At 41.5% G+C, this 26,334-nt stretch overlaps 1 protein-coding gene, 1 long non-coding RNA gene and 4 pseudogenes across 4 annotated transcripts; all 6 read left to right on the top strand.

Annotated features, from left to right (window-relative positions):
* Nucleotides 1-122: 122 nt before the first annotated feature.
* LOC133930578 (myosin-9-like) lies at nt 123-12,041 on the top strand. The gene is made up of 39 exons (XM_062377248.1): nt 123-468; nt 688-816; nt 945-1,088; nt 1,223-1,368; nt 1,449-1,605; nt 1,700-1,758; nt 1,855-2,014; nt 2,140-2,289; nt 2,654-2,790; nt 2,873-3,019; nt 3,124-3,225; nt 3,302-3,359; nt 3,474-3,575; nt 4,153-4,190; nt 4,327-4,453; nt 4,532-4,702; nt 4,795-4,926; nt 5,049-5,158; nt 5,273-5,333; nt 5,777-5,954; nt 6,036-6,241; nt 6,339-6,458; nt 6,730-6,828; nt 7,006-7,224; nt 7,383-7,522; nt 8,655-8,766; nt 8,846-8,896; nt 8,997-9,077; nt 9,176-9,346; nt 9,422-9,577; nt 9,663-9,869; nt 10,009-10,152; nt 10,320-10,390; nt 10,486-10,585; nt 10,780-10,836; nt 10,968-11,024; nt 11,095-11,175; nt 11,252-11,334; nt 11,424-12,041. The coding sequence occupies exons 1-39, from the start codon at nt 466-468 to the stop codon at nt 11,545-11,547; spliced, it is 4,590 nt and encodes a 1,529-aa protein (XP_062233232.1). The 5' UTR covers nt 123-465; the 3' UTR covers nt 11,548-12,041.
* Nucleotides 12,042-13,160: 1,119 nt separating this feature from the next.
* LOC133930576 (uncharacterized) lies at nt 13,161-17,531 on the top strand. Of its 3 annotated transcripts, none has more exons than XR_009911782.1 (3): nt 13,161-13,470; nt 13,960-14,319; nt 14,597-17,531. It is a non-coding gene; the product is annotated as an uncharacterized LOC133930576 (long non-coding RNA). The 3 variants fall into 3 exon arrangements; XR_009911781.1 differs by having other exon boundaries at nt 13,161-13,479; XR_009911780.1 differs by having other exon boundaries at nt 13,161-14,319.
* Nucleotides 14,725-14,827, top strand: LOC133883800 (small nucleolar RNA R44/J54/Z268 family; annotated as a pseudogene).
* LOC133883799 (small nucleolar RNA R44/J54/Z268 family) lies at nt 16,809-16,908 on the top strand (annotated as a pseudogene).
* A 320-nt stretch (nt 17,532-17,851) lies between the features above and the next one.
* Nucleotides 17,852-17,955, top strand: LOC133883801 (small nucleolar RNA R44/J54/Z268 family; annotated as a pseudogene).
* Nucleotides 17,956-25,003: 7,048 nt separating this feature from the next.
* LOC133930555 (casparian strip membrane protein 1-like) lies at nt 25,004-25,909 on the top strand (annotated as a pseudogene).
* Nucleotides 25,910-26,334: the final 425 nt, after the last annotated feature.

The raw sequence follows: 26,334 nt of genomic DNA, 5'->3' as shown, positions 1-26,334 counted from the left end.
ACAAAACCGCCTAGACCACGGCTGGTCCGAACGAACAAAATCGCGTGCGATCAAACATTCCTTCTATCTCGTCCGAAAGACCGATGCCGCGGTTGCCGTCGCACGGCCGAACCCATCAGGCCCAACCGGACCGTTGCGTCTGCGAGTGGCGCATGTGCGGGAAACCGGAGGAAACGAGCGAGCGAGGCGCGAGCGAAACGGGGGCGGATTCCATGGCGCCCCGCAGAGATCGAGGCGGGGGGCAGCCATGGCCGCTCCACGTACTCCACCCCCTCCACCCCCCCCCCCACCGCCTTCTACACATCACCCTTCTCCCTCACCGCTCCCCCGCTTTTGCCCCGCACCAGCTCCTTCCCCCCCTAGACGACGCCGACGACGACGGAGGGGAAGAGGGAGAGATGAGTCCGTCCGCCCCGTCGCTCACTGCGTTGTTGTTCCGCTGATCACCCTCCGGGCGCCGGCGAAATGGTGAGTTAGCATCCTGATTGTGTATGCGGTGCGACGGCAATGGCGGTGTTCGGGTCGTGTTGGGCGAGGCCGTCCGGCTTGGTAGGGCAGTGTTCTAGCGTGAGCTTGATGTGTTTGCTTGCGACGCATTGGGGAAATTCAAATGCACTGTCGTAATTGTTTCAGAGACTCTTTTAGATGTCGGCTGAGATCATTGAGATACCCAAATTTCAATTGCAGGGGACGAAAGTTAACATAATTGTGGGCTCTCATGTATGGGCTGAAGACCCTGAAATTGCCTGGGTCGATGGAGAGGTCATTAAAATCAATGGCGAAGAGGCCGTGATCCAATCAACCAATGGGAAAAAGGTAACATGCACTCAACGCATTCAAAATTGATCAGCTCTTGTTGACCGTTAAGTTTGGTCTTGTAGACTGGTCTTTTGGGCGTTGTATTAGATATGCCATCACTTATCATTGTATTGCCACATTTTCAGATCGTTGCAAATTTGTCGAAACTATACCCCAAAGATATGGAGGCAGCTGCTGGTGGAGTTGATGACATGACAAAGCTATCCTATCTCCATGAACCAGGGGTGTTACAGAATTTAGCGATCAGATATGAACTCAATGAAATTTATGTATGTTCTTCTTTACTGTTTAATGCATTATAACTTACTGTGGCTATGTCATTGTGCCAGTTGTTACTATCTGAGCTTATGAGTTTGAGACTCACATTATGTTCCTTATGAATGATATTTTACCATTTTGGCAGACATACACTGGAAACATTCTCATTGCCGTCAATCCTTTCCAAAGACTGCCCCATTTATATGATCCACATATGATGCAACAGTATAAGGGAGCACCATTTGGAGAGTTAAGTCCACATGTTTTTGCTGTGGCAGATGTTGCTTACAGGTAAGGTTGATAGCTGGAATTGGTTCAGTATTTCCACAGAAGATGGGTTGGTCTCACTGATGTCTTTTTACTTGAAATAGAGCTATGATTAATGAAGGGAAGAGCAATGCTATTCTCGTGAGTGGTGAGAGTGGTGCTGGTAAAACAGAAACAACAAAAATGCTTATGAGGTATCTTGCCTATTTGGGTGGCCGAGCTGCAACTGAAGGAAGGACAGTAGAGCAACAAGTTCTCGAAGTAAGACAGTCAGTGCTTGGCCTTGAAAAACAATTATACTGTTAACTTATTTGTACCTCAATTGAACATATGTTGCTTATTCTTGCGTCTGCAGTCAAATCCAGTCCTTGAAGCTTTCGGCAATGCAAAAACTGTCAGAAATAACAATTCTAGGTAGAAGAAATCTAAAATAACTGCCTCAATCATAGGGTTACTTTTTTTTCCCAAATCACTTGGATAATCTCATTTTTTTTATAATGATTGGTGCAGTCGGTTTGGTAAGTTTGTTGAGATTCAGTTTGATAAACAAGGGAGGATCTCAGGTGCTGCTGTCAGAACTTACCTTCTAGAAAGGTCACGGGTATGCCAAATTTCTGATCCAGAACGCAACTACCACTGCTTTTATCTCCTTTGTGCGGCACCACAGGAGGTAACAATCTATATTCTCGTTGAATATTGCTTATGTGTCTCAACGCACTCATGGCTAGTATTTTGTACACCAATTTTAGATTTTGTTCCTAATACAAATTATCTCCTGTGACATTGAACTTTCAGGAGGTTGAAAAGTATAAATTAAGAAATCCTAAGTCTTTTCACTATCTCAATCAATCAAATTGCTACGAACTTGTTGGTGTAAGTGACGCCCATGAGTATTTGGCTACCAGAAGAGCAATGGATATTGTTGGCATTAGTACTCAGGAACAGGTAGCTCAATTGTTTCCATATGGAGATTCATTTGTGTCTGGCGGAGCCGGCGTCACCCTTATCTAATACTTACGCATGTGCGTTATGATCTCGTCATTTTAGCCTCCATTGCCCTTTGAATTCAAATAACACGATTAGTGTCATACCATAACGTTAGCAGGCCATCCATCAAATTCTATATTGAATTTATTTCCATCAGCACCATCTCCAGTGCCAAATGACATGTGTATGCTGCAGATATGGGTGACGCCAAGACCACCAGACACAATATCCATGCTCAATTTCCATATGTTGTTTGATATGTTCAATGGCTAGTTTAACTTCATGCCTTTTCTCACTTCTCTACAATTTAATTTGCTTCCAGGATGCTATTTTCAGGGTTGTTGCTGCTATCCTTCATATTGGCAACATTGAATTTGCCAAGGGGAAAGAAGTTGATTCCTCAGTTTTGAAAGATGAAAAATCTAAGTTCCATCTTGAAACAACTGCTGAGCTTCTTATGTAATGACCTATCTTTAGTCTTGTTTGATATAGTTGATGAAACTATTTCATGCTCAATTGAGTGTTGAGGTGTATGTGTCAGGTGTGATCCTGGAGCCCTGGAAGATGCTCTTTGTAAGCGTGTAATGGTAACACCAGAGGAGGTTATAAAAAGGAGCCTTGATCCTTACAATGCAACTATCAGCAGGGATGGTTTGGCAAAGACAATATATTCTCGCTTGTTCGACTGGTAACATATACCATTTTGTACTTTGTTACATGTGTTCCATATCATGCCAATGCAACATAGAAAAAATACTGCATTCACCATTGCGATCCATCACTATATTGCAGGCTTGTTGATAAAATTAATAGTTCTATTGGGCAAGATGCTAATTCCAAAAGTCTTATTGGTGTCCTGGACATCTATGGTTTTGAAAGCTTCAAGTCAAACAGGTAACATTTACTTTTAGCCTCGTATGTACAATCCACTTTGTTGTTTTCACAAACTGACAAATCATAATTTATGCAGTTTTGAACAATTTTGTATTAATTACACAAATGAGAAATTGCAACAACATTTCAATCAGGTAACATTTGTTTACAAGGAATGGTTCATGACTTCATGTACACCAAAGCCACTAGCAATTTGCGAACCAAAAGAACATATATTTATGTGAAAGGTGTCTGTCTGTTCTTTTCAGCATGTTTTCAAGATGGAACAAGAGGAGTACACCAAAGAACAAATTGATTGGAGCTATATTGAATTTGTTGATAATCAAGATGTTCTTGACCTTATTGAGAAGGTATGCATAGCAATTATACATAGAAGACCTCTAAGTTTAATTAGTTTAGTTTCATCTAAAGAATTTTACTTCAGAATGTATAACCTGAGTATTGTTCCTTGTTTTACTTCGTTGGCATCAATCAATGATCATGTATTGTGGTATTGTGCCGCTGTGGAATACAATCCAACACTTTTCAATCAGGGACTATTTCACTGAACCTAAGCTTCTCCTTTGGGCATATGCTCTGAAAACAAGGGCAAAGATTCAACTACATTTAGTATTATTTAGAAGATCAAACATCCTTTCACTAAAATCAGCAACTAAGCTGAGTGCGGTAGAAGGGTGATTTTGGTACCCATAAGCTGATGCCACAGTAAGACGATTAATTGTAGAAGTCCAAGCATTAAGCAAGGCCTAAGAAGCCCTTGTTTTGGCCAGGCAAAGATGCTGCATTCTTTTTATTGTACTTGTCTTAAAACTACGTAATATTTACCAGTCTGTTTTGCAGCGGATTCCTAACTATTTCCTTACATGCATTACTGAATTTAACAATGAATGCGATTGAGTTGTGTTTGTTTGAATTGTCTGTTTGCAGAAACCTGGTGGTGTTATTGCACTTCTTGATGAAGCATGGTATGCTTACCATTTATCTTTCTCGTCTTATCAGTTTTTTCCCACCTGTGTGATATAGTTGAATGTTTGAGTTGATGGCTGCTGATTAGATGATAAGCTATTTTAACATGCTCTCTTTTTTCTTTACCCCATTCAGTATGTTTCCCAAGTCAACACATGAGACCTTCGCCCAGAAGCTGTACCAGACTTTTCAAAAGAACAAACGTTTTGTCAAACCAAAGCTATCTCGCACTGATTTCACAATTTGTCACTATGCTGGAGAGGTTAGCTTTTGTTCACCAATTCAATTGCATCAGGATAGTACTGTATATCTAATTTTAACTGATACTTGTCGTATTCAGGTTCTGTATCAGTCTGAACAATTCCTTGACAAAAATAAAGACTATGTTGTGGCAGAGCACCAAGAGCTACTGAGTGCTTCTAAATGCCCATTTATCTCTGGATTATTTCCACCTCTGCCAGAGGAGACATCTAAATCTTCCAAGTTCTCTTCCATTGGAGCTCGCTTCAAGGTCCGCCGCCTCCCACCATTCCCTTATCTATTTTTCTCCTGGTTGCTATTATGCATGACTGATGTTACCAACCTCTGCTTTCTATGTGGCAGCAACAACTTCAAGCTCTTATGGATACATTGAATTCTACAGAACCTCATTATATCAGATGTGTGAAGCCAAACAATGTATTAAAACCAGCAATTTTCGAGAATGTCAATGTCATGCAACAATTGCGTTGTGGTGTAAGTGATTTTAAACTATGATTTATTGTGTCAGCTCGTACTGTAAATGCATATGGTGGCTATGTTGGAGTTTGTCTATATGACAAAACTACTCGACTAAATTGCATGTCATTTATCAACAGGGTGTACTTGAGGCAATCAGGATTAGTTGTGCTGGGTATCCTACACGTCGCACATTTTATGAGTTTTTGCATCGTTTTGGAATACTTGCTCCTGAGGCCCTTGAAGGAAAGTAAGTTCTTTGTTGAAGTTGTGAGGATTTGTAATTTAATATGCGAGACTCAATCGTGCTTGCAAGTGCTCATAATAGTACATCTCTAAGTTTTGCTTTTTCTATCTCTAATAGTTGTGACGAAAAGGTTGCCTGCAAGAGGGTTCTTGAAAAGAAGGGTCTAACGGGCTTTCAGGTAATTAACATGAACTCTAACCCATTTGCCTTATCACATGTTCTTTTATTCAAAGTTTAGACTTTTTAATGCCTAGCATACTTTGGAAAACTATTGATGATCTGGCAAAAAAAAATTACATAAAATTTGTGTACTTATTTAGTACATCGGGTCCAAAATAGATGTTATCCTAGAATGCATGCAGTTAAACTTTTAAAATTTTAACCACTATTGTACATCAAAGTATTTAGATCTGTTGTCGAAGGGTGTGCATAGAAGATTAAATGACAAGTAAATCTGACTAGAGGTTGCACTTGCTTATATTTGTGGTGTGCATGCAGGGCACCTTCACGTTACTAGCACATGGATAAAAAGGGGGGTAAAACGAGATATTGATAACTGTTCTGTACTAGGGCTTCAATGTACTTATTTCGATCACACTAACGCTGAATTACATTTCTCAGATAGGTAAAACGAAAGTTTTTCTGAGAGCCGGCCAGATGGCTGAATTAGATGCTAGGAGGACTGAAGTACTCAGTGCTGCGGCAAAAACAATTCAAGGGAAAATACGAACTCATATCATGCGGAAGAAATTCCTTTCTTTGAGGAAGGCTTCTGTATGTGTTCAGGCAATATGGAGAGGTCAGTTTTGCTTACAATCCACTGTAGCCATGGTCATTTCATTTTGCTAACTAATTGGCAATGTTATGCTTTGTGCTGTAGGAAGATTGGCTTGTAAACTATACGATCACATGCGAAGGGAAGCAGCAGCCATCAAAGTTCAGAAAAATCAACGTAGGCATCAGGCAAGAAGGTCCTATAAACTCCTAAATGCTTCTGTCCTTGTAGTGCAAACTGCATTGCGAGCAATGGCAGCCAGAAATGAGTTCAGATTTAAGAAGCAATCTACAGCTGCTGTTAAAATTCAGGTGATTTGGAGTTAATAGTAAATAATAATACAAGTCAACTATGTGTAATGCTTATAAAACCAGATATGTACCTGAATGCCCTGATTCTCCATGGCAGGCTCGCTATAGGTGCCATAGAGCTCTTTTGTACCATAAGAAGTTGAAAAGCGCAGCCATTGTTGCACAATGCAGATGGAGGGGAAGAATTGCAAGGAAAGAACTTAGGAAACTCAAAATGGTATGCATAGTATCCCATTCATTGTGCATATCATCTGCTGTTTATGTATACAGCATGAATGCTCTAGTCCTATTTCTTATATAAAGAATATAAAGTCTTTCTTGTGCTCAAAACTACATTAAAAAAAAATCAACTGCATGTTGGAGGGGAGTAAATGATCCCATGAGAAATGTTGCCTGTTTAGCAGTTCATAAGTTGGCATTAAAGTAGCACCATCAGAGTATGCAAAATTATCATAATGCATTGCTATTTGCTATTATGTTCTCTTCAGGAAGCAAGAGAAACAGGTGCACTCAAGGAAGCAAAGGATAAACTTGAAAAGAAAGTGGAAGAACTTACATGGCGCGTACAATTAGAGAAGCGAATGAGGGTACAATTTTTGACGTCTTTGTTTCTTTATGTACATTCCACTCCATAAACACTTCTTAGTAGTAAAACATAATTACACCATGGTTTCATCTTCTATTGTTTTATTATGTGTAATTAGGTATTATCATATTACCTATTATTTCTGTAATTTCACACAAATTGATTCACGTGTATACAGACTGACTTAGAAGAAGCAAAAGCCCAGGAATTGTCAAAACTGCAGAGCTCTATGGAAGCACTGCAAGCTAAATTGGATGAGACAAATGCAATGCTTCTAAAGGAACGAGAAACTGTAAAGGCTATTGAGGAAGCACCCCCTGTAGTGCAGGAAACTCAGGTTGTTGTCCAAGACACTGAAAAGATTGATTCCTTGAAAGCAGAGGTGCAAGAACTTAAGGTTTGTAATGTACTACTATTGTCATTATCCACAATTTCTTAATGATTTTCTGGTAATATAATTTTTCACGAGAAGACACTATCTGATAGAATTACACACTTTATATCTACATGATTAACACTTCCACTCATTTTGTGTACAACTTCATTTTGTTGTAGACCACACTGCAATCAGAAAAACAAAGAGCAGATGATTTAGAAAAGAAACGCTCTGAAGAAGAACAAGCAAATGAAGAAAAGCAAAAGAAACTGGAAGACACTGAAGTAAAAATGCGTCACTTTCAGGAATATCTTAGAAGGTTATGCTTTCACATGTTGCCTGTTTCTTTTTATGCTGTTTTCACTGATGTTTCCATGTTTTGTCCTGTTGTGCATGAAACATGTCCAGATTTTCTATTTTAATAGACACCTATGTAGCAGAAGACATTCTAACCAATATGTATTTGTTCACTCTTCTAGCTAGAGCAGGCTTAACTTGGTTAAACTGTTTGTTACATTTAAGTGTTTGAAAAAGTTTTGAATACAATTTAAGTGTTAGGAATAGCAATTTGTATTCCCTTGATGTCCTGGGCCAGTATATATACACATGTACAGGTGACAATATGCAAGGAACCCCTTATAGTTTGAGGATATTACACACACGACGAGTCTATTCTGCGTTTAGTCGCAACAGTGAACTACGTTGCGTTACACTCATTTGCTGCAGCCACCTTCGTACAATCCCAGTTACAACTAAGAAACTAGTCAGTTACGACGGCACATATAGGTGAGTTACGATCACATGATAAAAAAGTGTATAATTACAAGAAGCATTGTAGTTTACCAGTTGCGTCACCTCCAATTACGACTAAGAAAATAGTCAGTTACGACAGCATATATAGTTGAGTTACGATCACATGACAAAAAAGTCAGTTACGATAGCAATTATACTGCTTTTTGGATTGTAATTGAGGTGTGCGCAGAGGTGATCCAGTTACGACCACAGTTACGACTAAGAAAATAGTCAGTTACGACAGCACAAATAATTGAGTTACAATCACATGACAAAAAAATCAGTTACGATAGCAACTATATTGTTTTTTGGATCGTAACTGGGGGTGTGCGTAGAGGTGACCTAGTTGCGATCATATGACAAAAAAGTGCATAATTACGACTAGATAAGTACCCAGTTACGACCATATATGTTTGTAGTAATTGACATATCTTGTGAGTCACAACTATACTGTTTTTTGGATCGTAATTGCGGGGTGGCGCAACAGTGAACTATAGTGCACCTAGGCATATAATAGATATACATTATATATATATATATATATATATACTTTATAAATATAATCATACTCATATCTAATTGAGTAATTGTATTGTTGCTACGTTGTCCAGCATCAAATCTTCATCTTATGTTTTTGTGATCTGTATGTCTTCATGCAGGCTAGAGGAGAAGCTCTCTAATGTAGAATCTGAAAATAAAGTGCTTCGTCAGCAAGCTGTCTCAATGGCCCCAAGCAAAATTCTGTCTGGCCGCTCCAAGTCCAATTTACAGGTGAGTATTGCTATGTTTTATCTTTTGTTCCTTATCGGAAGGTTCAATCAATAATTTGCACATCCTGTTTGTTTTACAGAGGAGTTCTGAAAATGTGAGTGTATCAGGCAGTGATCCAAAAGCAACTCCAGTGAGTGGACATGCTTTATATATATGGTTAGCAGCATACAATTGAGTTACTTGAAAGTATATTAAAATAACCTATCTTTGCTTCTCTGTTGGTGTTTCAGGAGTCCAATAACACGTCCTCTCCTAAAAAGGAATTTGACATTGATGATAAGCCACAGAAATCTCTTAATGAAAAGCAGCAGGTGTGACCTGCCATCTTATTCATGTTTTTTAGAATTACTACATAGATCCTTTAGATTCATGTCACTCTCTGCAACTGATATGTTTGGAACCGTTGCAGGAAAACCAAGATCTGTTAATTAGATGCATCGCACAACATTTAGGCTATGCTGGGAATCGACCGGTTGCTGCTTGCATTGTATACAAGTGCCTTCTTCATTGGAGATCATTTGAAGTGGAGCGGACAAGTGTTTTTGATCGCATCATTCAGACCATTGGACATGCAATTGAGGTTACAATCATATGATGCAATTTTATTACCATTATCTACGGTGATGCTAAATTATCATTTTGCTGTGTTATATAGACACAAGACAACAATGAAGTCTTGGCCTATTGGCTTTCAAATGCTTCAACGCTGTTGTTGTTGCTTCAACGGACATTAAAGGCAAGTGGGTCGACAGGAATGGCTCCACAGCGTCGAAGATCATCTTCTGCTACACTTTTTGGAAGAATGACACAGGCATACATTTTTCTTTTTCTTTTGTTCTTCTTTAACTTTAGATGCATAGTTAATAAATGAGCCTGTTATCCCCTTTCTAATCCAGAGCTTCAGAGGAACTCCACAAGGTGTAAATCTTTCTCTAATAAATGGAAGCATGGTTAGTGGAGTTGAGACACTGAGACAAGTTGAAGCGAAGTATCCTGCTTTACTATTTAAACAGCAGCTTACAGCATATGTGGAGAAGATATATGGAATGATCCGGGATAATTTAAAGAAAGAGATCTCTCCTTTGCTCGGCTTGTGCATTCAGGTATTCATGGTTTCTGAGTCCAGAGAATGATAGCCATCCTGTTAGCTTGACTTTTGTTTTTGGAATGACCAATATGAGTACCTTATATTGTCTAATTGGTGACTTAATTCAATTCTCCCTTCCTATACAAACAATACAGGCCCCGAGAACATCAAGAGCAAGCTTAATGAAAGGATCTTCACGTTCAAACACTAATACTGCTGCCCAACAAGCTTTGATTGCTCACTGGCAAGGGATCGTGAAGAGCCTTGGGAATTTCTTGAACACACTGAAAGTGAACAATGTCGGTATAATGTAGATTGTTGAAACCTACTTTATTTTTTCTTCATTTCAGTTTGATAAATTTTTTAACAGCTGCAATAACATCATTCATATAATTATTTGCATGATTATATAATTTGATTAAAGGTGTATATCAATGTGGCCTGCTGATGTGTATCACCGCTGCAGGTTCCTCCTTTCTTGGTGCGAAAAGTATTCACTCAGATATTCTCATTTATCAACGTACAACTATTTAACAGGTAAAATACATTTAAAACAGAGCAGCTACTTGACCGTTGGCTCGCAAAACCAGAAATGTCTTATTGAGCTTCATTTCAACATGGTCTGGCTTCAGTCTGCTATTGAGAAGGGAGTGTTGTTCATTCAGTAATGGCGAGTACGTAAAAGCAGGATTAGCTGAACTTGAACATTGGTGCTATAGGGCGACTGATGAGGTAACATTAGCTATTACTGTGAATGACAGCAAAAGGAGATACATAGAATATAGTTTTTTTTTTAAAAAAAACAGAAGAAAGATAAGATAGTTTGTGACTCTGTTTTTTCATGTTACATATTGTTTGAACTCTTGCAACAGACTTTTAGTGAGCATCAGTATTGATTTCTCATCTAGTGCTTTTCATACTTGCAGTACGCAGGTTCGGCCTGGGATGAGCTTAAACATATTAGACAAGCTATTGGTTTCCTGGTAATATGTTTATTATTTGCTCCTATAATGACTTGCACGTAATATTTGGTTAGCAGAACCAACAGTTAGGTTATCGCTGCCAAAACAGCCAAATCGAATATACAGTTTTCTCACATATATCTTTATTACAGGTAATTCATCAAAAGCCAAAGAAAACGTTGGATGAAATAAGTCATGACCTTTGTCCGGTGAGTGAGAAATAGCTAGAAAAGATGGATTTCCTTGGAGTCTGTTAACAACCTCATGACTTCCTTTCAGGTACTTAGCATACAACAGCTATACAGGATAAGTACTATGTACTGGGATGACAAGTATGGAACACATAGTGTCTCCCCAGAGGTAAACTTCAGACGGTATTGCATTATTGCATTTCATTTCACCTGATAAGAATTGACCACATGATTTGTGATATTAGGTTATATCAAACATGAGAGTATTAATGACTGAAGACTCCAACAATCCTGTAAGCAATTCATTTCTGCTGGATGATGACTCAAGGTTACTATCTCTTTGCTCCTATTAATCTCTTGTCTGAGGCACCTAATCTGAGGTGTCTTCGACTAACTCATCTGCACTTTGAAATGCAGCATACCGTTCTCCGTTGATGACATATCCAAATCAATGGAGCAGATTGACATTTCTGACATTGAGCCACCTCCACTGATTCGGGAGAACTCTGGCTTTGTATTCCTGTTGCCGCCACCTGAATAGATGCATGGCGTGAGTCTCAATTTGGCATGTAATGCAGGTACCTAGAATGATGATTGGGTGACGATCTATGCAGGTTTCTATAGTTAGTAATGCCCAAATGAGGTGCATGGATTCCTTGTTAGCACCTCTTCCCTGATAGGAGTTGATCGTCTACTCCTTGGTAAATATAGCAAATCCAAAAGTTCTTTGTGGTATGCCTGGACTCACCTATTTTATCCGCCTCAGTTGCCATACACTAGTTCAAATCAAATTAGTTTAGGCCTTAGTAAAATGGGGGGGGGGGGGGGGTCCATTCATTCCTTAGGCTATTAATTGTTTAGTTCTAGTGCACTTTTAGGTGAGTTTTCAAGAGCTGGGTAGTAGGTTGTCTCTCTCGTCCAGTTAAGTGATTTTGGTGGCTTCGTTGTACTGATCTTGTGTATACCACATTGAACAGCATAAGTGATGTTGATGACTATTTTTGTATGAATTTTGAACCTGTGAGTTCACCTAATTTTTCCAGACTGCTTTTCCTGTACTGTTTTATTTCGAATAGCATTTCGTTTCTTTTTTTTTTGAAGGATCACAGTAAGGGAAGCCCCCACTGTTGTATTTTTTTAGAGAAATACAGGCTCCTCCTGTGCAAAGGTGAGAAAACCTGCATCGATCAGGGTTCGAACGCAGGTGGTCTGGGCACAACAACACAGCTCTGGCCATTTGTGCTACATGCAGTTCTCCACTGTTGTATTTATTAATAAATGTAGCATAAAAAGCTAGAGACCGTACAGATCCCAGTAATTAGGGAAACAAGAGAAGTCCACACACTATACAAAGCTAAAGGGAGCTAGGAACAGAGAGAGCACTATTTAAGAGAGGAAAGCTAGGCCAAGATCAATGCAACCAAGGTGGAGTTCATTCTATTTAGCTGAGTCTAGAAAGTTTGACTTCCAACTGTTGAAGTTTGACGTCCATCGCTGTTTTTTTTTTCATTCTTTGTTTCTAGATTTTCCCCATACGTAATCATGAAAATCACCATGAATAAGAGGTGTTGCGAAGTAATATTTACTACCTCCGTTTTCAAATAACTGTCACCATTAACTTCAAACATCAATGTTTAACCGTCAATTTTTTAAATTATTCTAAGTATACAACATATTTAAACTATTTTTATGGCAAATCTAACAATACTATTTTTATTTTACTTGCTTAAATATTTTAAAATTATTATTGGTTAAAGTTATAGTTGCTACAATACCAGTATCAATTATTTGAAAATGGAGGTAGTACTTCATACATCATACTATTAAAATCCCTCGAAAGGTCCCAAGCAATACTAATATAGGTCCAACACCTCAAACTAAAGGGACAGTTGAACAAGTGTAGACTAGTTTTTTTTCTCATTATGATTGCAAAAAAACATAGCTGTAGTCTTTATTTTCTATTATCATATTCTGCCTTCTAAGAAAATTCCTTGTGTTTAACTGTCCTTGAAGCATAGCCAGGTAAATACTTTCAATTTTTTTTAGAGTATTTCGTTTCATTATTCCTGTAATTGTACAATGGGCCGGCCCAGCCCACTCCAAGTAGTTCATGCCCCCACGTCTGAGGCCTGAAATGAAGAGAGGCATCTCTAAGGTCCCCCCTACCCCTGGCCTCCTGACCCCTGTCATTCTCTCTCTCCCCACCTCTGGCTCTCCCAACCCTGCTAGGAGCTGCCGTTGGGATCTAGAAGCCATGGCACCAGATCCATTCCACTCTGCAGCCAAAGTCTTTTCGAATCCATCATCCAGTCTCCTCTTCTCTATTTCCCCACCGATTCCCACACCAACCATCTGATCGGATAACTCCATTGTCCGCTGCTTTACGTGGTGCCCCCCCCCCCCCCCAAGCAATTCTGCAGCGCCCTCGATATCTACTTTGGACCGGGGGCGCAACGGCATGATGGTGAATCTCGTATGCTTTTATCCCTTTTTCCTAGTGTATAAGAATTAATCTATTGTGATTTTGAAAACATAAATGATTTAACTTTAATAGGATTTGTGAGCAATGCTCTGCCACTGATTGTGAGGCTGTGGATCAATGAACTAGTAGTAATAGAAATGCATAATTCTTTCTAAAAAGTTTAGGGTTTCGGTCTCATTTCTGAGATGAGTAGATGGCTCATTTGTTCATGTCACTGGGGTATTCTGATCTGCCAGCTTGATGATTATCATTGTTTGCATTAAGAATGGAGATCTGAATGCATTTCTCCATCAAAGCCCACTTGACCGCAGTGGTGCATAAGTACCACAACCCCCTGAGCTTGCTTTGACTGCAACGACATGCATGTGAATAAGGTCCAACCTTACATGCATGAGTCCTGGTCTTGTAGGATTATTTTCCTGACACATACATATATTACTTCTGCTTCTCATTCGTTCTTCCACTGGGCAGGCCAACTGGTCAAGCGGGCTCCAGAGAATGCATTTGCAGACGCAAAAGTTATGAAAGGCTTTGGCAGATTGAACGAATTCATGTAACTTGTTCAACAAGTTCTTTATCACGAAACATTTGACCGATCGATGTTTTCTGCTCATGAAGCTCTTCTGATTTTGAAAGTGCTGCAATGTTGGCAGTAGGACACGGACACAGGTGTCGGAATCCGACTCGGATTTGGATGTCTGATTCGACAAAAAAAATTTGGACACGTGAAATACAACACGAAATACAACTCGGAATCCAACATGGGTGTCGAAATCCGACTTGGATTCGGAGTGCCTGATTCGGCAAAAAATTTTAGACACGGGTGTCCAGGTAACACTGACTGACAGTGATGCTTTTATAATATTTTCTGTTGTGTTAATGGTGTCACAATATTTGAACGTGGCTAGTACGAGTTGCAATATTTCACCCTATTGGTCAGTTTTGGTGGTTTACAGCGTGATTTGGATTTTGCTCTACCTGAAAATGAGCTTTGAATGTTCTCTGGAATGCGATTCTTTTCTTTGATGAAATATGATTGTTCACCACTTAATCTGAAGTTGAAGACTAACTTGTTTCCATGCTGATGCTGTTTTCTGGTGGTTTACAGCATGATATGGGTTTCACTCTGCCTGTAAATGAGCCTAGATGATTGTTCTCTGGAATACGATTCTTTTCTTGGAAGAAACATAGCAGGCACGTGAGTTGCAATATTTACTATTCATCACAAGGGCAAAATTGGCAGATGATGAGGAGCAGACAAGGACATCTGCAGTGTCCCTGATTCAAATCAGGGACACAAGAACATGATGACTCCGTCTAGGGGAATCTCTGATGCTAATTCTCGGTTTTTTTGTAGCTTATTTTATTGCAAGCTGTGTCTTTTTCTTGCATTCTTGTTTGGGTTTATGTGTTTGTGACAGGACTGCATATACTTTAAGCGCCGTGGTCAAATGCTCCGAAGTTGAAACTTTTTGTTCTTTGGATTTTCTTTTTGGTATAACATACATTGTATGCCATGTACGGACACATATGGATCCATGGATGCTTTTTGAGACATAGGGGTCGTTAGTGCTAGTATAAGTAACTTCTATAGCATACATAATGCATGCTTGCAGTTTGCATGGATGCTGGTTTCAGTGTTTGTCATGGGGGCGTTTTGATCTGCCAGCCTGATGATTACCTTTGCACTAAGAATGGAGATCTAAATACACTTCATCGTTGAAGCTGGCTTGGCCGCTGTGGTGGATTAAATGCTCCATCTGTTCCCAAATAGATGTGTAATTCTCTCTTAGGAGAGAATGGATCCATCCATGCATGCTTCACTCTGATTTTGTTCCACCTAGCTGGCTGAGCATGCTCCGGTGAGTGCTTGTGTAGATGCAAAAATTATGAAGGCTTTTAGGTTTTGGCATATGCATGCGGTTCCCCTGTAGTACTTTTGCATTATGTGCTCTAGTTAGGTGGTTGTGAAGTAATGAGTCAACTAGTACAAATTTCAATGTATAATGTCTTGCCGAAAGTTATGAAGTTTTGGTTTCACTTTTTTTAATTAGGAATTAGTGTTTCATCTCTGTATCGGGGCATTCTTTTCAACCAGCCTGATGATTACTATTGTTTGCATTAAGAACGGGGATCTGAATGCAACTTCCCTAGTCGAAGCCTGCTTGGCCTCTCTGGTGGATGTTCTGCTGCTGCTGCTAGTACTACTGATCCATTCCACCCCCACCCCCCCCCCCCTCTCTCCCTGACCTTGTCTGTGTGCGCGCTTGCGTACATGTGTTTGTGTGTATGTGTGATTTTCCGTCAACCAAGCTGGCTTAGCAGGCTCCGGGGAATGTATATGTAGATGCAAGAACTATGAAGGTTTGGCAGATGAAAAGAATGCTCCCCTAGCCAAATGATTTTATTAATGAGTAATCTGTCACTGCACCTTATGTGGAACAAGATGAGCCCCCTCACTAGCTGATTCCAGTTGGTACCGCGGTGGCGTGATGGCCTTGGGAATCTCCAGTGCTAATCTCAGTTGATTTTCCCTTCGTTTCTTTCTTGCAAAAGTGTCTCTTTTCTTTTGTTTCATGTTCTTGGGGATTTGGTAAGATGTATGTTCTGGTCTTAAATATTTTGAGCAAATCGCTGTGAAGGACACTTAAATTGAGGCACTTCATCAGGACTTTCTTCATGATTTTGAGGTCATGGATCGATGAACTAGTAGAAATGCATAACTCCTTCGGAAAGCTTTACAGTTTTAGTCTCATCTCTGAGACTAGTAGATAATTGTTTTGTTTATCTCATGGGGGGTATTGTGATCTGCCAGCCTGATGATTAGCATTGTTTGCGCTAAGAACGAAGATCTGAATGTGCATCGCTGTTGAAGCCCACTTGATCGCTGTGTCCATCATGCAAGCCTAGGCAGGCAGGATCACCCAAGCTCAGCTTGTTGAAAGCCCTAAAACGCACATACACACATACATGCATGTCCCCCCTGCTCCTCTTCCCCTCTTCCACTGAGCAGGTCAAGTGGGCTCCAGGGAACGCATGTGTAGATTCAAAAGTTATGAAGGATTTGGTAGGTTTAAAGAATGCCCCTCCAAAATCCGCATAACTTGTTAGTCTATCAAGTTCTTGAGCACCAAAATGTGTTTGATTGAAGTTTGGGTTCACGAAGCTGTTCTGTTTTTCTAGTTGTTTATATTGCAGTAATGGGCCTACCCCAACTTGCTTGGCACTAAAAGGCTTTGTTGTTGTATATTCTAGTAATGGTTTTGCAATGTTCCATAAGATTGGATTGCGAGTTTCAATATTTCACCACATGGTTGAAATTGGCAGATGATGAGAAGTAAGACAAGGATATCTGCAGTGCACCTGATTCAGAGGGGACAATAGCATGATGACTCTGTCTAGGGGAATCTCTGATGCTTACCAATTATTTATTTATTTTTTGAAGCTATAAAGCTAAAAGCTTACGGCATAGATGAGATTGATTCATGTTAAACTATTTTAGCACCTAGCTATCAAATGTATAATTCTTTTAATTAGAGTAAGACCAGTTTTTTTTATATACTTTATTCGTAGTAGTTTTTTTTTTCTTCCTTTCAAAGTCATTTGTTGTGTCATTTGTGAGATAAGTTTGTGTCATGGGGGTTTTCATGATCTGTCTGCCTGATGATTACAGTTGTTTGCATTAAGAACGGAGATCTTAATGCATATCTCCGTGGAAGCCTGCTTGGCTGCTCTGTGGATGGCAGATACTCCCTCCAGTCACAAATACTCCCTCTGATTCAAAATATAAGTTCATCCTCTCTCTGATTCTCTTCCACTAAGTAGGCTAGTAGACTCCGGGGAATGCATGTATAGATGCAAGAATTATGAAGGCTTTGGCAAATTGAAAGAATGCCCCCACTCGATTGATGTGATGTATTCATTGAGTTCTTGATAGCTACTCCCTACAAATTTATGTCTGATGTTAGTTTGGTCTTTGGTGTTGATGATGTACTCTGCTTGTTATTCACTACTTATTTTGAATTGAAAGTCTAACTTGCTTCTATGCTGGTGCTGTTTCCTGGTGGTTTACAGTGTTATGAGTTTCGCTTACCTGAAAATGAGCTTTAGATGAATGTTCTCTGGAATATGATTCGTTTCTTGGAGGGTATGTGGTTGTTGACTACTTACTCTGAAGTTGAAGGTTAACTTGTATCCATTCTGGTACTGTTTTCTTGTGGTTTGCAGCATGATATGGGTTCGGTCTGCCTGAAAATGAGCTTAGATGATTGTTCTGTGGAATACTATTCTTTTCTTGGAGGAAAGATGGCACGGATGCCAGTTGCAAATTTGCAATATTCACCAGTTCACCACATGAGCAAAATTGGCGGATGACGAGAAGCAAGACAGTGACATCTGCAGTGTTCCCGATTCAAATCAGGGACAAAATAGCATGATGACTCTGTCTAGGGGAATCTCTGATACTAATCTCAGTTTTTCGTAGCTTATATTCTTACAAGTTGTATCTTCTGCATTCTTGACTTTGTTTAGGTGCTTGTTACAGTGTTACATATACTTTGAGCATTCTGTGGTCAAATGCACCAACTTGAGATTTCTTGTTTTCTTTGAATCTTTTCAGTATAAGATACATTATATGCTATGTACCTAGCACACGTGGATCCATGGATTCTCTTAAAACTGATGTAGCCGGTTCTAGCATAAGTAACCTTATGAAGTGGCATAATGCAAGCTTGCAGTTTGCATGGATGCCAGTTTCAGTGTTTATGTTTGTCATGGGGTTCTCATCTGCCAGCCTGATTAATTACTTTTGCACTAAGAACGGAGATCTGAATACACTTCATCGTTGAAGCTGGCTTGGCCGCTATGGTGAATCCTGTACTGTTTCCAAACAGGCGAGCAATTCTGTCTTAGGGAGAATGGTACCATCCATGCATATATCACTGTGATTTTCTTCCACCAAGCTGGCTGAGCAGGCTCCGGTGATTGTGGTGTAGATACAAAAATTATGAAGGCTTTTGGCAGATGCGTAGGATGCCCCTGTAGTACCGATGCATTACGTGCTAGAGGAAAGGTGTTTGTTCCTGAGTCATCTAATTCAAATGCAGATGTATAATGCCTTTTGAAAATGTTGTGATGTTTTGGTTTCATTTTGAGAATAATTGTTGGTTGTATCTGCTTTGTTATCGGGGCATTCTGATCTACCAGCCTGATGATTGCCAGTGTTGCATTAAGAACGGAGATCTGAATGCACATTCCCCGTTGAAGCCTGCTTGCCCGCTCTGGTGGATGGTCAGCTGCTGCTGCTACTACTACTACTACTATCATCTCCATCCATCTCTCTGCCTCTCGCGCGTGTGAGAATTTCCATCAACCGAACGGGCTAAGCGTGCTCCGGGGAATATATATGCAGATGCAAAAATTATGAAGGTTTGGCAGGTGAAAAGAATGCTCCTTGACTGAACAATTTTGGCTTTTTTGCTTGCTGAATTGTCTTGTGGGCCTGTTATCCGAACTGTTTTTTTGCAAGCTCTTGTTTTTATTCCCCTTCAGCATTGAAGCAAATGTTGGTCAGGGTTACTTGGACACCCGTGTTCGATTTTTTTTTTTGTCGAATTGGACATCCTGAATCTGAGTCGGATTTTAATACCCGTGTCGGATTCCCAGTTGTATTTCGTTTATGTAAACTTTTTTTGCCAAATCGGATATCTAAATGCAAGTCGGATTCCGACACTTGTGTCTGTGTCAAGATAACATTGATGTTGGTGCTGTGAATGGCCTGTTGTTGCCAAAGGAACTGTCAGAAACATGAAATTTTTTCATGACTCGGATCTAATGTACATGTCTACAGTAGATTATTTGTAATTCAGGGTTGGAGTTCGTTGATGAATTGAAACCAGCTATGGAATGCCAACTGGTCAGGTTTTCTACACCGCAAAAGAAGCCCATATGAATCATTGGGATGACCATATAATTATCAGTGCTCTTAATTTAGATATTAGGAAAGATTGCTCGTCGATGGTGCTGGAAACAGCATGTGTTGCCCTGCAAGTTGTTGTAACTTTTGGACTCCACTCCTTTTTTCCTTTTCCATGTTTTGTTTCTGACGTACTGCCTCAGAGTGTGCACTTAGCATGGATGGGCATCTACGCCAAGAGCCGCCGTGGATTTCAGGGAGTTAGACAATCGCGCAAGTTCAGGGACCTTGTTGTAATTTAGTCTTAAGAAAACTAGTAGTTTAGGTGATTCATCATGCTAATTTTGAGTTGTTTGATGTTCAAAATGCAATACTGGAAAATAAAATTGCAACGGAGAGGTAATCGGAATGTCCTGCAAAATTGAAAAGCCATATGAGAATGCACAAGTGAAAACAGGTGAAAAGCAAAGAATCGTTTGCTTGCCAAAGCCACGCATTCATCGTCAAGAAATATGTGGGAAAGCATAAATAATGCGACTCCTCAACTAAAAGTAAAAATCTGACAACATCCAGATATATCTGTGTAGGTGTAGCCTTGTAGCAAGATGCCCCCATATGATTCTTTGAGCTGGAACAAGCGCGAAATAATGCAACAACTCAAGTCGCTTCTGCAAGAAACAGATAACGTTGTTGTTGGGGATGATCTCCCGCCCCCCTCTTCGGAGGGTATCACGAAGTCTACTGGAAATACTGCATGCTTACCGTTGTGGCTTTCAAGGACTTCATTTGCAAGCGGCGAAGATCGCAGAGTGCCGTCGGTCGAAGGGTGTAGGCGCCCGCACCTTTGACCTCATGTACCGGCGAAGACAAAGGCGACCTTCGGCCGACGGGCGAAGTCCAGACCCACGATACGGAGCGATCGCGGCGGGCGAAGATGCGAGCCGACCTTCGCTCGAGGGACGAAGGCTATCTGACGGACATCCGAGCGAAGGCTTCGATACATCTTCGGAGGTAGGAATCGCTACGGGACAGTGGACCCATTTTCGGTTGTCCAGGGTAGGACTGTAATTATGTAATTATGCTCATTTGTACCATAATGTCTCCGAATATTCTAAGAATGTAGCAGGTGAGGGGGTAGGATTTGTAAACCGCACCTGTGGTGGCTGGATACGGGCTATAAATAGGGCCACACTATACCCTGAAAGGGCATCGAAAAAACTGTTCTACCTCTAACACGTGTCACTCTGAGGGCCCTTCGATATCCCCGTATCCGAAGGCCCACCTTGTCTGGAATTTTGGTCCCAACAGTTGGCGCCGTCCGTGGGGACCGAACCTTTCGACGACATGCCACCCAAGAAGAAATCGAAGCCAGCTGGAACAGTGGAAACGTTGCCGGAACCTCCAGCCGCAGTTGGACCTTCGGCCAAAAGACCACCTTCGGCCATGCCAGGATCAAGTAATGCTTCGGTCGGTGGAGCTTCGGGCGGACGAGAACAACATTGCGAAGTTGAAATAGCGCCACAAGGACCCAGTGATGGCCGCCAAGGTGAAGCAGTCCGGGTTAACGCGGAGCCAATGTGGGTTATGGAACCAATAGATCGTACCCACTTCGAGCCTCCGGCAAAAGAAGGCGAAAGGGCGCGAAATGAAGTATGAGAAGACCTTGACGATTTCGCAGAGCTTGAAAACGAGGAAGAAACGAATGAAGAAAGAACAGCAAGGCTAGAAGCCGAAGAGTTGGAAATGCAGATAGCGCAGAAGAAGCGCATGTTAGATGGCCTACTAGCAAGTCGAAAAGCCGCAGAGTACCGCAGGCGGGCAGATGAAGCTAGGAAAACATTGGAGAAAATCCAAGAGGAAATCGATATGCTGCACCAAGCGGAAGGCATGTCTCGCCAGGTGACGCCGCCGGGAGACATGGTACGAGCTTCGCAGGAGATTCGACGGAGGTCGTCCACGGGAGACCCAGAGTCCCCATTGGCCATGGATCTGCAAAATCAGCCATGGCCGCTAGGGTTCAAGATGCCCAGAGTGGTTATGTTTGACGGAGAGTCAGACCCAAGGGAATTTGTAATGAGTTTCGAAGCGGCTGTGGAGTCTGCCGGAGGGGATGGTACAACCTTGGCGAAGGCCTTTGTATTGGCCATAAAAGGAATAGCAAGATCCTGGTACTCCGCGTTGCCCCCGGGATCCATATATTCATGGGAGCAATTGCGTAGTGCACTGTACAGCAATTTTTAGGGAAATCGAGCAAACAAAATTACCGCAACCGACCTCTTCGTGCTGAAACAGCAACCAACAGAAACCTTGTAGAGCTACATGCGCCGCTTCGTACACATACGTTGTCAAGCGAAGGGGCTGAGCGAAAATACAATCATCGATGCCGCAATACAGGGCATCAGAGGAGGGTTATTAGCAGGAAAGCTCATGAGTAAAAGACCCGGAAGCGTGCAAGAGCGGCTCAACAAGATGGAAGAGTACTCAAGATCTGAGCTCGATCATCTCCGAAGGAAAAACAAAATGGCAGCCTCCAAAGTAAAACCACATGCACCAGCTAGAGAGGCAGGCAGCAGCAATCCTAGAGACAGATTGCACCATCCAAGAAAGCCCGAAGTTTCTGACTATCTAAGGCAAAAAGAAGTCAATCAGATTAATTCCAGCCTGTTCGAAGCCGCTCAGGGAGCAAGCGAAGCTCATAGTGTGACCAATAGGGGAGGCCGAGCCGGTAGAGGAAGAGGCCGCAGAGGTCGAGGAGGACGGGTTCCGCAGGACCCAACAACCTTTTACTGCGAGCTGCATGGCGAAGGAGCCGGCCACCGGACCAAGCAGTGCCCGCAGGTCGTGGCTATGAAAGAGAGCTTCGCGAAGCAGTCTCTTGATCACGCAAGGACCGTACACCATGCAGCAAGTTTCGGGAGAAGCGAAGGGTTGCAAAACCACAATCAGAACATGGCGTTTGCGAACCAGTGGCAACAAATCCCTGCACCGCAGTATACACCTACAGCCTCAGCTCAGTTTGATCAAACGAGGCAAATGAACCTCCAGGGGGAGCTACCTCCGCCACCACCGAGGCCCGCAATCGAAGCACCACCAGAAAGCAGCAAATCCGTAAACACAGTAAATCGTGGGTACAACGTGGTGTTGGCCATCTCAGGGGGATCTAACCAGCAGACAGAATCTAAGAGACAACGAAAAGAATATGTGCGAAGGGTCAACCACGTCGGAGTGGGACCAACGTACATTCATTCAAGGTGGTCAAACGTTCCCATTACATTCTCGCAAGAGGATATGAGGGTCTTAGACTACCCACACAGAGATGCCTTCGTCATTACAGCAAACATCTCTGGAAATGAAGTAAACATGATCTTGATCGACAGAGGAAGCTCAGCGGACATCATCTTCACTGATGCTTTCGACAAAATAGGGCTACGACGAAGCGACTTAAAGCAAGCTGGATCACCGTTGCTAGGCTTCGGCGGAAATACAATCAACGCTCTGGAAAAAATAACAATCCCAATGTCGTTTGGCGAAGGGACGAATTTCCTCATGGAAGACATTACCTTCAATGTGGTGGACATTGATTACCCATACAATGTGATATTTGGCAGGGGAGTCCTCAATACATTTGGAGCAATACCGCACCATGCGTACTTGTGCATGAAGATGCCTGGCCCTGAAGGAGTCATAAAGGTATTAGGAGACCAGTGAGTGGCCAGACGAATCAAAGTGGGAATAGCTCCAGGAAGACGAAATGTCCACATGATAACAGACCCTTCAACAAATCGGGAGGAAAGTTGCAACTAGTCGAAGATAAGCAAGGCAGCGAAGGCTGCACCAGAAGGAGTGACCAGAATAGTGCAGCTATATCGAGAAAAACAAGATAAAAAAGTCACTATAGGAGCGGAGGCTCCGGCAGAGGACCAGCAACAACTATAATGCTCCTCCGTGGTAACGACGATGTCTTCGCTTGGTCTCCTAAGGACCTGCAAGGAGTAAGTCGGGAAATCATTCAACACAGCTTAAATGTGGACTCTAAAGCGAAGCCAAGGAAGCAAAAGAGAAGAAGCAGCGAAGGCTGAAGTGAAAAAATTGCTCGATGCCGGAGTCATATGCGAAGTAATGCGATCAGAGTGGCTAGCTAACCTAGTGTTAGTAAGGAAAAGCAACAAAAAATAGAGAATATGCATCGACTTCACATACTTTAACAAAGCTTGCCCCAAGGATGACTTCTTATTGCCTAGAATTGATCAGCTGGTAGACTCCGCGGCTGGTTACGAGATGTTAAGCTTCCTAGATGCATACGCAGGGTACCACCAGATATGGATGGCGAAGGAGGACGAGGACAAGACAAGTTTCAGAACCTCCTTCAGCATATACTGCTTCATGAGGATGCACTTCGACCTCCGAAATGCTGGCGCAACCTTCACCAGGTTGGTGCAGACAGTACTAAGATCATAGCTAAGATGAAATGTCTTGGCCTATGTTGATGACATAGTGGTCAAGAGTACTAGAAGGAGCCAACATCTCGAAGACCTGCGTGAAACCTTCGGAAGCCTGCGAAAAGCAGGGCTAAGGTTGAACCCAGAAAAATACGTCTTCGGAGTATAATCCGGAAGGCTACTAGGGTTCTTAGTGTCGAAGTGAGGCATCGAAATGGAACCTCAGAAGATACAGACGATAATAGATATAAAACCCCTACAGAACAGAAAGCAAGCTCAACGCCTGACAGAAAAATTGGCGATATTGAATAGGTTTATTGCAAAATCTGCAGAGCAAAGTCCCAACAGCTGCATCTCGTGAATTGACTTAGAACGGATTATCACATTGCTTTTGGAGTTGGAACGAGCTAACGGACGTTTAGTTGAAGCCTCCTGCACAGTAGGACACAGCAATGACATGCCAATCCCCATAGCAGTGCTCACTGAAAGTCCACTGATGTAAAGAGACCATAAACTCTACATGAAAACGAAGCAATCGGTCCCCATGGAGAAAGTAGAGTAGGTGTCAACCAGAATGCACCTGGAAGTACTTACAGAACACACGTCGTACGCCCACCTGCTGTAGTATCGAGTGGACCTAATCCATTTGCACTTCATGCAGCTCGCCATGTATATGTATATATATAGGGTTTTTTTTATGGTGATTCATACTATTTAAGGTAGGATGTAGTATAAATCTAATTCGACGATCTACGTACTGGGATATTTTAGTAATTGTGGTAATTTTATTAAAATTATTCACCATGCTTTTGCTAATAAAAAGATCGACACCGCAAACGTCGGATCGCTAACCCTAGCTGATGGGTAGCAAATGAACTCTCATACCGAATGCAGATTATAATGTTAAAACGGTAATAAAATATTACTCTATTTAGAGACATATAACTACAGTTAATTATTTTTATACCATATATTTTTTCCTCTAAAATAACCATAATACTACCATACTACTCACATATACTACCTTACTACCGGTGAAAAATAAATAGTATCCTGACTAATCTAGACTGATATATATGTGTGTGAGAGAGAGATGGGCAGGTTTCTTCGAACCTGCTGAGCAATCAAGTTTCATCAGTCCAAGAGCTGTAGAATCTTCACAATGAAAGGATCCAGTGAGCATGGCGAGACCTCGAAGGCGCCCCTGGGCAGGGGGGTTAGCAAAGGAGTGTCTGTACTGATCTCATACTCCGCTCCATTGCCATCATCGGCACCCTTGCGAGTGCCATCGCCATGGGCACGACCAACGAGACGCTGCCTTTCTTCACACAGTTCATCCGGTTCAAGGCGCAGTACAGTGACCTCCCGACTCTCACGTAAGCCAACCTCAACACCTGATACCAACACTTTCAGATAACGTATGAGCATATGATACTCCAACTGTTTCGATATTATTTTGTTGGCAGGTTCTTCGTCGTGGCAAATTCTATCGTCTGCACCTGTCTCATCCTTTCACTTCCGTTATCAATTGTGCACATCATTAGGAGAAGGGCCAAATACAGCAGGTTGCTCTTGATCTTTCTTGACGCGGTAAGACTACCTCTTTGTCTCCTTCAGACCAGGATTTCAATTTCATTTTATATTTTTTTTTTCGTTCATCGGTGAAAAGAACGAAATTCATGAAATATCAATCATTTTTCGTTCCCTGCTCTATAGATTTCACATATCAGTGAAAAAAGTTTCGGAATTAGATATTTCGTTCCCCTCCGAAATCCACGAAATTTCACCAAAATTTCAGTGAAATTTTAATCCCCGCTTCAGACCATATTAAAAACATGAAAATCATCCTGCATGAAAATAGGCATGCTACTTAACTACACTGAACAAAGAGAAGTATCAACAAGTATATCATCTGGTTACTTGGTTTCCTTGTGATTCTTGCTATTTGCCAGCAGTTCGACTCATTCTGCGAGCGTATATATCTGGCTCCCTCATTGGTTCGTTCGGAGCCATGGTTGTGCTGATACTGCTAATACTACTCTCTGCCATTGCCCTGGCGAGGCGCTAGACCAAATCGTGCATCGTTTGCTTCCAGCAGTGTGAAGTGTGAGATCATGGTATGGTTATTGGATTCGCTAGCTTAATGTAATCATCCGTGCGCCTACGTGCCTCTCGCCATGATCCTCGCCTATCTCAAGTAGTCAAGTGTGCCATAGTTCTGTACTTCTTTTTCTTTTGGTGGTGCGTACCTTCATATATAGAATCTACAGAAAATGAATATTCATGCACTGTTATAGACTGGTCACTGTAGTTCCTAAAAAAGTTGTTGGTATATTGTTGTTCAAGTAGAAAATAATGATAAATTCTTATAAATCCATACCTGCTAGTAGCAGTGAAACCATGGCGATTTTGATTTTCCAGTCTGGTATTTTTCTCCCATCTGATAAGATGGTATTTTCTTTTAGCTCCACCAGCCTGCTAGAAAAAAAATTC

Source organism: Phragmites australis, chromosome 10 (genome assembly GCF_958298935.1).
Source record: "Phragmites australis chromosome 10, lpPhrAust1.1, whole genome shotgun sequence".
In the NCBI taxonomy this organism is placed as follows: domain Eukaryota; kingdom Viridiplantae; phylum Streptophyta; class Magnoliopsida; order Poales; family Poaceae; genus Phragmites; species Phragmites australis.
Note: the sequence above shows the minus strand (reverse complement) of the source record. Positions and strands in the feature narration are given on the sequence as shown.

Bases quoted from the DNA above. Each gene is read 5' to 3' on its own strand.
- LOC133930578 (XM_062377248.1), top strand. The intron at 2,290-2,653 runs GTAGCTCAATTG...ATTTGCTTCCAG, and splicing joins GCATTAGTACTCAGGAACAG to GATGCTATTTTCAGGGTTGT. The intron at 9,078-9,175 runs GTGTGACCTGCC...GAACCGTTGCAG, and splicing joins CTCTTAATGAAAAGCAGCAG to GAAAACCAAGATCTGTTAAT.